This window comes from Taeniopygia guttata, chromosome 17 (assembly GCF_048771995.1).
Source record: "Taeniopygia guttata chromosome 17, bTaeGut7.mat, whole genome shotgun sequence".
Lineage (NCBI taxonomy): Eukaryota > Metazoa > Chordata > Aves > Passeriformes > Estrildidae > Taeniopygia > Taeniopygia guttata.
Window position 1 is genome coordinate 9,291,149 of NC_133042.1, and position 9,625 is coordinate 9,300,773.

A 9,625-nucleotide genomic window follows, 5' to 3' on the forward strand; every position below is an offset into this window, starting at 1 on the left:
CACCTGGCACAGAGCACAACCCCCCCGTGGTGGGCACTGGGCACCCCAACCCAATAATCCTCACGCTACAAAAAAACAGACTTTGAAAAAAACCCTGCTTTTTAATTGTACATCAGACATATTAATTACAACTTGGGTATAACGAGAGGTGCTTACAAGCAGCAACCTGGACTCAGAAATCAGAAGGTGCACAGAGTTGTTATAATCTCTATTACAGCGAATGCAAAATATACTCTGCAGCAAAAATACTTTTAAAGGCTCCACATTCAATTCTCTGCAAGAAGCCAGGAGAGGAGGAGAGGGAACAGAGAGGGAGCAGAGAGGAGCCAGAGGCAGATCCTGTGGGTGCTCCCACTGGCACTCCCCACAGGCATAACCCTGCTCAGCCCTGGCACAGCTCTTGGAAGAGCTCCATAGGCACTAAGAAAGGGAAATATTTGAAGTGATCCTTCAAGGACAAAGCTAAGGCAGGACAGGCAGTTCTCCCTGCCAGGGAAGGGGGGCCTGGCAGCACCTCTCCCAAAAGGACAGGGACATTCTGCTCTGGATGAGCTGAGATCCCACAAGCACAGGACAGGCTCTGCTGATGGACAGGACCCCACAGCCCAGCGTGGCCCACCCATGGGACAGCCACGGTGGGATGGGGGAGAGATGAGGAGGACTTTAAAAATATCTCTCTGTCTCTCTAAAGGATAAAAATCTAACATATTTATCTGCTATTAGAATCTTTTTTAAAAAGCCAACTGCTGTGCTCCTGCCCAAGCTGGCAGTATTGCTTTGTTAAAGGAGGGGGCTGCTCCTTCTCTCCTGCAGACAAATCAAGCCCAGTGCTCATAAACATCACCACTGCAAGAGAGGCACAGCCAGGAGGCCACAGGGATGGCCCAGGGATGGCCCAGGGATGGCCAAAGGGACAACCCAGGGATGGCCACAGGGACGGCCACAGGCACCCCAGTACAGCCCCTGCCCCTGCTGTCCTCTTCAGCCTTTTTTTGGTTTGTTTGCTGGTTTGGCACATTTGGGATGAAGATTCCTGTAGAAACAAAGGCCTCGGGCTCCCGTCTGTGAAGTGCCCACGGTGGTTTTAAGGCAAAGGAGGAATTTTTGGAAGATCTCTTCCAAGATCATGATTGTCAGAACAGTGAAATGGAGCTGGTGCAGCACCACACACAGTCCAGGTCGTGGGGTGAGAGCACATCTGCCCCATGTGGGCTGATCTTGGGGCATTTTCCTCTCACATAAAACAAACCACATTCTTTTAATGAATGGATTCTGGATGAGGTGAAAAACCCCAAGAGCTGTCCCGGTTTCCCATGGGCACAGGGCCGAGCTGTGAGAGCCCAAGGACCAGGAGGGGTTTGTGTTTTGGCAGCAGGACCCCCTGGAGGCTGCTCAGTCAGGCTGGGACAGCGGGATGAGCCAGGCTGGGACAGGCACAGGCCGGGGTGTGAGCAGGGTGTGGGGTGCCCCCCAAGCAGCTGTTCCAGCTGTGCCATGGGGACCCTTTTGGAAAGGGCAGACCCCCACACTGCTCTGAGCAGCACCGGGCTCCACCAGGCGGGCACGGCTGGGCCACGCTCTGCATAAATGCAGCCAAGGAACTAAAAATCGTTAACATTAAAATAAAAAAAACAGAGTGTCAGGGCTTCAAGGTTTCATTCCTGGGCACTGCCTCCACCTGCCGAGATGGCCGTGGGGAGGGAGCAGCACCTCTCTGTGCCTCTCGGGCTTCCCCAGCAGCCCGATCTCCTCGGCTCCGGCTCCGGGAGAGCTTTGGGGGTGGCGGGGGTCAGTAGGGGGTCGTGCCTTCCCACTCCACCAGGTACTGCACCTTCCCCTCCAGCGTCACCCGCCGTGCCAGCACCTGGTACCTCTCCCCGCACACCAGCCGGCCCGCGGCCCCGAAGTAGCTGCTGATGGACGACTTGAGGTGGGACAGCGAGGAGTCGTCCTCGCTGATGCTCTCGAAGGTGTGGCTGTCGATGCCGCCGTCGGGGCTGCCCTCGGGGGTGGTCGCGGTGGGGTGCCCGCCCAGCCCGGCCCCTCTCCGCTTGGCCCCCGAGGTGTAGGTTGGCACTGCCAACTTGCGCTTGCGGCTGCCCACGGTCCTGCGGCTGCCGGGGAGGGCACAGGGCACGAGTGAGGGCGGCACCCAAAAGGTTCCTCCCCGTGCTGGCTTCTGGAGGCAGTCAGGAATTTGGGGGAGCCCAGCAAGAACTGATAGCTCTGACCCCACGCCCCCAGCAAGTGTCACTCTGGGACCCCCAGCCCGCTTTGGGACACAGGCAGGAAAAGCTCCCCGGGGTGGGACATGAAGAGGGGAGACACAAGCCCTCACCCCCCTGGCCATGCCACCAGGACCCCTCCAGAAGGGGGCAAGGGGCACAGTCCTCACCTGGACTCGTGGGAGAGGCTCGTGGTGGCCGAGCCTGAGGTGCTGGTGGCATCTGTGGAGTCCAAGTCTGACAGGAAAGTCTGTCCTGAGCTGGCACTGCGGATAGGGATGGCACAGCTGGGATGCAGCACAAGCAGCACCCCTGCCCCCCACAGCCTTGGTGTGGCTGCACGAACCTTTTCAGGCTCTGGATCTCATCCAGCGTGAAGTCGAAGATGCTGGCCAGGTGGTGGTTGGTGCTCCAGGCCGAGGTGAAGTCACTCTGTCACAAAACCAAGCTCACACTCCTCACTGCCTGGCACGGGGGTGCTGCCCACACCCCAACCCCAACCCTGGCATCCTCTGCCCGGGGCCACCACCGCGCTCCTTCCCGGGCCCCGCTGCCCCGGGGGGTGACCTGGGCAAGCGACACTTCCCAAAGAGAGGGACAGGAGCTGTCCCTGCCCTGGCTGCAGAGAGGAGGGGGCGAAGGACTCACGCTGGGAATGGCATCCTCCAGCAGGAACTTGGCCCTCCTGCGCCGCGCTCGCCGCTTCTGCTGCTGCAGGAGGCTGCAAACAGGCGTGAGGGGTGCGGGCAGCGCTGCTGCTGCTGCTGCTGCGGGGCTGGCAGGGCCAGCGGGGCACTCACCCGTCCTTGGCGGCGGATTTGCTCTTCCCCTTCTTCTTCAGCTCCCAGGAGCCGCTCTCGGCCTCGCCGGGGCCTTTCTCCGGCAGCACTTTGCTGGGGGGGTTCGGGGGGACGCGGATCCGCAGGCGGAAGATGCATTTCTTCTTTTTGATCTCCTTCCCGCACAGAAACCTGGGCGGCACAGGGGGGGCAGCCTGAGCCAGGCGGGCACGGAGCATCCTGCGTGCCAGCCTGTGCCCATCCCGCCCCGCCTCACCTGCTCTTGTAGCTGTTGAGGGCGTTGAGGAGGTGGGGGCCGCGCTCGGAGATCGGGGTGCCCGTGAGCTGCGGGACAGGTCGGGGGGCACGCAGGGCTCAGTGCCCGCTGCGGTTATGCAGAATCCAAACAGACGGGGGAACCCGAACTCCGGCTTGCGCCTCCTGCCCGCGGCCGGGGAGGGAGGGAGGGAGGCAGGGAGGGAGCCAAGGCCCGGCCGGAGCCCCCCGGGAGGGAGGGAGGGAGGCAGGGAGGCAGCCAAGGCCCGGCCGGAGCCGCCCGGCTGTGGCAGTGCCACCCCCGGGGCCGCCCCGTCCCACCCGGGATGGGTTCCCAGCCCTACTCCCCCCGGGAAAGGTGCCGGGTCTGACGCTCCAACGAGGAAAATCCCAGCGCAGAGGAAGGGGATTGAGCTCCTCTGGAGCAGGAGGTGCCGTGCCGAGGCTGCACGAGCTGGGGTGACATTTCTCACCCCCATGGCTGCTCTCCAGCCCAAGCCCAGGGGGTGTTCGTACCTTCCCGAGCTGCAGCGGGTCCCAGTGGTGGTTCACGAAGGCCAAGATCTCCTCAAAGTCAAAGTATTTCTTCTTGCTCTGCACACCCAGGTTGTAGAGAGCAAGATGGACGATGTCCACCCTGCAGCAAAGAGGGGCACAGGGTCAGCAGCCCTGGCAGGATGGTGCCGCCACCATGCCCTGTTCTGCCAGTGCCACTACAGCTCCCAGGTCCTCTCAAGCCCACCACTGGAACCTTCCCACTCTTCACAGCCCAGCCCAGAGGTGTATCTGAGCAGATGCCACAGCCAGGACAGCATCCCTTCAGCTTTGGGGAGAGGTGGCACGCTGCCTGCAGCTGGGGGAAAACCCAAACACACAATCCTAGAATGCTTTGTGTTGGAAGGGGGCTTAAAAATAGTCCAGTCCTGTCCTCTGCCACGGGCAGGGACACCTCCCACTAGACCAGGTTGCTCCAAGCCCTGTCCAGCCTGGTCCTGAACACTTGCAGGGAGCAGCCAGCCTGGTGTCACACCCCAGTGCCACCCAGGCACAGCCCGAAGGAGGCAGGGCCCGTTTCTCACCATCTCAGGGGCAGGCGCTTGATGTATTCCGGTCCCTGGTTGCACACAGAGCAGAAAAACACATAGAACCTGGAAAACATCAGGGAACATGCTGAGAGTGAGGATCACACACAGCTGTGCAGGGCCCAGGTGGGACAGTGCCAACGGTGGCAGCAAGGCCAGGAGGATGGGCTGTGTGGGGCAGGGCCAGCTGATCCATGCTGGTGTCAGAGGGATCAGGGACACAGGGCGGGATGTGCCCGTGGGTGCCCCCGGGACCCCTCAGCCAGGGCCAGAAGGGCCGTACCGGTCTCCGAACATCATGGGGTCACTGAGGCACTGCGTGCAGGCTTCGTGGAACCACTGCCGGCAGCGGTAGCACTGCAGCATCTTCAGGTACCACCTGGGCGGGGACAGAACGGTGACAGTGAGGACAGCGTGTGGCAGCCACCGCCCCGCTCCCCTCCCAGCCACAGAGCCCCGGGCAGGGACAGAAAGTGCAGAAAGTGCATCCCTAACCGGTGTTTCTCTGCAAACAGAGACCCAGATGGCAGAGGCGGCGTGGCGAGCAGAACTGGCCCCAAGGCCCAAACATGCCCACCCCGATGCCACCTCCCTTTCCCCACAAAGCCAAGGGTGGCACCGGCCGCCCTTACTCCCCGGGGCCGCCGCAGTAGCAGTAGCACTGCTGCTGGTTGGTGCGGTGCGGGGAGTCCCACTCCAGCAGCTCGGGGTTGTAGGACAGCACCATCTTCACGGCCTGCAGCGTCCTGGCAATGGCTCCTTTCTTCAGGGCACCCCCTTTCTGTGGGAGAGCCGGGCCGGGGTCAGCACAGCGCCCCGGGGAGCCCGTCCTGCCCCACCGTGCGGGCACGGGCAGCGCTCGGGGCGGGGAGCGTGGGGCAGCCCCACTCACCCGCACCGCCAGGGCGAAAATGCAGCGGCGGCAGAACCACGGCGTCCCCAGCGGGCCCTCGCCGCCGCTCGCCACCGGGATGTGGCACTGCTGGTGGTACCCTGAGGGAGGGTTCGGCATCAGCCCGGCCTCGCCCCGGGTGGGCACGGCAGCGCCCGGGGTGGGACAGCCGCACTCACCCAGCCCGCACTTCCCGCAGATGAGGATTTCGTTCCTGGGGCCCGACTTCTTCCCCAGGCAGATGCTGCACTTGGGCTCCTCCCCCGGGACGCCGGCTGTGGGACCAGGGTGGCAGAGGTGGCACGGCCACATCCCCGTGCTGCTGGCAAGGGTCCCACAGCATGGCAGCGGGAAAGGAGCCTGGGGCAACACTCACCATGCTGGATGTCCTTCCAGAGGACCCAGTACTTGGAGTTATCCTCAAAGGTGACGAGGCAGCTCTGCTTGGAGCCACTCACCTGCCAGAAGAGAGCAGGAAGAACCGCTGTGGGTCGGCTCCCATTCCCAGCACTTCCCTCTTTTCCTTGGTGCCTGATGCCGCCTCTCGGGGCTGAGGGCAGTCAGGTTTGGGGCGTGACACCGGGGGCAGGATGCCAACCCAAAATGCCCCGCTGACCAAGGCCAGCACCCCTGAGCCACGCACTGAGCCGGGTAACTGCACTGGCGCTGGCACCTCTTGGGTTCTCCCGTTGCCCCGGGGGTGCCCACGTTACCCTCTTGATCTTGCCGAGGTAGTAGAGCCCGTCTGTCCAGCGGCACAGCACGTACTGCCCCTCGGTCAGGCGCACCATCAGCTCCCGGCAGCCGCCGCCCCGCCGCGCCGAGCCCGCTGCCGGCTGGACGCGGCCGTACACGTCCCGGGCCAGCGGCTCCAGCTCCGTGGGGTCCATCAGCAGAGCCTGCGGGGGACACAGCGCTGTCACCGCTCGGCACGGCACCGATCAGCCCGCAGCAGCATCCCTGAGCGATTCGCCTGGGAGGACTGAGGCTGCCCCACCAGCAGGGACACTGCAAAACAGAGCCGATGAGACGGTTCCTTTCCACGAAATCCAGGGAGCGGCCAAAATCTTTGCTACTGGCGAACAAGAGGGAATTAACCCCCGGCAGGCTCCCGACACGCCACGGGTCCACATGGTTCAGTTTTAGGAAGGGGCACATAAGGAATAAAAGCTTTAAATTTGCTGTGATTTTAAAACCAGCATTTCCCGCAGTTTTGCGGCTCCCAAAGCACCGGGACTGCTGCAGGAGCAGGGATGTGCCAGCACCACCCACCGCGAGCGAACCCAGGCGGCCAAATGTCACCGCCACGAGGTTTGGGGTGCAGGAGGCAAAGAAATCCCCCACAGCAGAGCTGCGATCCCGAAGGACACCGCGGAAACGACTCGAAAGGGATTTTTCTCCCCTTGGCGCTCCCGTCACGGCCACACACGCGGCCTCATGGCACCACGCGTGTCCGGCGTGGAGCCCCCTCTGCCCGGCTCTGCCATCCCCGAGGAGAGCCCCGGGATGGGCAGAGCGATCCCGCTCCCGGCGGAGCCCGGTGCTCGCCATCCGCCACACGTCCCGGCAGCGGCGCTCGCCGGTTCCCGCGTGGGAGCGCTCCGAGCGCGGCGGCAGCTCCGCTCCGCGGCCCCGGGGCTCCCGCACCCCCCGCGCTTCCCTCCGCTCCCCCGCCGCTCCCTTCCCGGGCGTCCCGCAGCCCCGGGGCTCCCGCCGCTCTCCCCCCCGGGCCCGCGGACGCGTGCGGGAGCGCCCGGCCGGGTGGCCGAGCCCCGGTGGCACCTGCCGGGGGTGGCCGCGGGCAGCCCCGAGCGGCTCCACGGCCCCGCCGCCATTGGCTCATTCAAAGGCTCCGCGGCGCCGTCCGCCCGCCCGTCCCGCCCGTCCCGCCCGGTGCCGCCGGGGCCGGCCCGCCCTTACCGGAGCGCTCAGCGGGCGCGGGGCCCGGGAGGCGCGGGGCGCGGCGGGGGCCGCCCGCGGGGCGCCATCTTCCCGCGCTTCCCCCGCGCTCCCGCCGGCATTGACGTCCCGGTTATGCAATTAGCGGGGCCGCCCCCGCCGCCTCCCACGGCTCCGGTCCCACCGCAGCGCAGCGCATCCCCGCGGCACCCACCGGCACCGCACGGCACCGAGAGACCGGGCGGCACGGCGCGGATCGAACCGGACCGGACCGGCACCGACCGACCGGCGTGGATTGGCATCGATAGGAACCGAGCGGGGCGCATCCCGGCTCGGCACATCCCTGCTCGGGCCGGCCCGGTGCTCCGGAGAGCGCAGGCGGCACCCCGTGGACCAGGACAGGGCACCCAGGGTCGGCCACGCACCCACTGGCCGTGGAGAGGCACCGTCACCCTCTGGCACACGCGGGACCTCCCCGCCTGTCCCCTCCGAGCCGTGGCTGCGGCCAGGAAAGAGCTTCCCCCGGTGGCCCGGGGTGGGGGGCGGGCAGGGGATGGGGTGCGGAGCATTGTCCCGGGAGGGAACGACCTGTGCTCGCCGGGATTCCTGGAAGCGGGAGCAGCCTTTCAGCCTTTCTCTGAATCTCACAGAGCAAATCAACCGCTGGAAAAATGCTTCGGTCGGTGCCAAGAAGAAATCTGTAGGATTCGCTGTTTGTTGGGAAGCGATCCTGGAAAAGCAATGTTTTCCAGGCTGCTCGGGCCATAGCAGAGCTGATTCCCAGCGCCGGCTCTGGGCCAAGCGCGGGCACAGAGAGTCCCTGCGGCTCTTCCCGTCCGTGATGGATGCGGTACCGGGAGCTGCGGCTCCGACGTGTCCCCAAGCCGGAGCTGCGAGCCGGCAGCTCCCGGAGGCAGCGGTGAGCGGCACGGCACGGGCCGAGCCCCCCTTCCAGCACCCGGCACTCGGGAATCATTTATTTACCCAAATTCCCACAAAACACGGGTGTCAGAGTGCTCCCCGTGATGCTGCACCTGCGGAGGGACGGGAAAAGCGATTTCCTGAGCCGCGGGTCCGGCACGGCCGCTCTGCTGCTGCTCCCTGTGCGGGGCTGAGTGGGGAAAGCCGTGTGTGCCAAGTGTGCCAGGCGTGCCAAGCGTGCCAAGTGTGCCAGGCGTGCCAAGTGTGCCAAGCGTGTCAGGCGTGCCAAGTGTTCCAAGTGTGCTAAGTGTGCCAGGCGTGCCAAGTGTGCCAAGTGTGCCAAGCATCCCAAGCGTGCCAAGTGTGCCGTGCCGTGCCGTGCCGTGCCCCTAACCAGCCCCGGGCCCCAGCTCCCCGTGAGTCACTCCGGGATAAGCGTGAGTCAGCTCAGGACTAAAATAACTCTGCCCACAGCCCTCGGAGGAGCCCCGCGCCTCGCTCCGTGCCTCGGGGCTGCTGCCGGTGCCCGAAATCCCCCAGACTGCTCCATCCCGGGACAGCGCTCCTGTCGCAGTCTGTCCCCGGGGGCACCGGGGAGCGCCACCCTCCTCCCGGCCCCTGCGGCTGGTGCCGCAGGAATGCGGATGGTGTGACACGGAAATCAAAGGCTGGATGGAGTTCACCGGGGCTGTACGCAGGGAGAGCCTGACTGAAAGGCTTCCACACGGGAACATCGCCTTGGGACACAAGTGTGCAACAAAAATGGAAAAAAAAACCCAAAACCAAAAACCCAAACAAACAAACAAACCCCAGAATTTCAGATGTATCCTGTGTTTCCTAACCGGAATGAAGCAACATAATTATAGCAACATAAACCAGATTTAACTCTGCTTTCTTTGCAGGTGCTTCTGTCACAGCACCCAGCAAGCCTGGCCTCAGTTCTCATTGCAGTGAGCTACTGGGTGCTGTCTTTCTCTTCCTCCTCATCATCTTCCTTTCTCCTCTTTTTCCTTCTCTTCATCCTCCTCTTCCTCCTCTGCACACCCACCTAGCTATCCCTTGGATATCCCATTTCTTTGGCACTGTGGGATCGGGGTCCCTGGCAGGTGCTGGGGCTGGGACAGCCCCTGGAGCAGCTGGGCACTGCTTTGGCACCCAAGGCTGCCCCGATGTCTGTGCTGGGGCAGGGCAGGAGTACCCGGCCGGAAAAAGCAGATTATTCTGTAAGCAAGGCAACAGAAATGAACGAGAGCCCCAAAAGTGGCGTAAAGCTGAGGGCAGCAATCCACACCCTCCTCGGCCAGGGAGCGGGGCCAGCGCAGGCTCCAGGGCAAGACTCCCAGCTCCCTCCCCGCTTTGAATTTCCCAAAAAAACCCGTTTTTGCAGAAGGATTTGAATGAAATAGAATGAAGTAGATAAGTACTCCAAACTCCCAGTTTTTTCCTTAAAAACTTTTACTTGTTCCCCACACCCTGCACTTGCCGAGGGGGAGGTGCTTTGCCTGTTGGAAAAGGATGGAGCAGCCGGGAGCCACGGCCCGGGCTGGAGCA

The 9,625-nt window shown here is 63.6% G+C and overlaps 1 protein-coding gene across 3 annotated transcripts; it reads right to left on the reverse strand.

Annotated features, from left to right (window-relative positions):
* Positions 1-81: 81 nt before the first annotated feature.
* PHF19 (PHD finger protein 19) lies at positions 82-7,553 on the reverse strand. Of its 3 annotated transcripts, XM_030286542.4 has the most exons (15): positions 7,175-7,551; positions 5,968-6,153; positions 5,631-5,712; positions 5,434-5,529; positions 5,255-5,355; positions 4,995-5,143; positions 4,646-4,741; positions 4,360-4,428; positions 3,797-3,917; positions 3,282-3,349; positions 3,026-3,196; positions 2,874-2,946; positions 2,572-2,657; positions 2,396-2,491; positions 82-2,114 (listed from the first exon to the last, which is right to left on the reverse strand). In XM_030286542.4, the coding sequence occupies exons 2-15, from the start codon at positions 6,142-6,144 to the stop codon at positions 1,790-1,792; spliced, it is 1,710 nt and encodes a 569-aa protein (XP_030142402.4). In that variant the 5' UTR covers positions 6,145-6,153; positions 7,175-7,551; the 3' UTR covers positions 82-1,789. The 3 variants fall into 3 exon arrangements, with proteins under 3 accessions (XP_030142402.4, XP_072792751.1, XP_072792752.1); XM_072936650.1 differs by lacking the exon at positions 7,175-7,551 and having other exon boundaries at positions 5,968-6,175; XM_072936651.1 differs by lacking the exon at positions 82-2,114 and having other exon boundaries at positions 2,392-2,491; positions 7,175-7,553.
* Between the last annotated feature and the right edge of the window lie 2,072 nt (positions 7,554-9,625).

What these genes read in the sequence shown, in the direction of transcription:
- PHF19 (XM_030286542.4), bottom strand. Translation starts at nt 6,144, where the DNA reads ATGGACCCCACGGAGCTGGAGCCGCTGGCCCGGGACGTGTACGGCCGC. An exon ending in AAGCGCCTGCCCCTGAGATG is followed by an intron (nt 3,918 to 4,359) that starts GTGAGAAACGGG and finishes TCTTTGCTGCAG; the next exon opens with GGTGGACATCGTCCATCTTG. An exon ending in GAGATCCAGAGCCTGAAAAG is followed by an intron (nt 2,492 to 2,571) that starts GTTCGTGCAGCC and finishes CCCTATCCGCAG; the next exon opens with TGCCAGCTCAGGACAGACTT.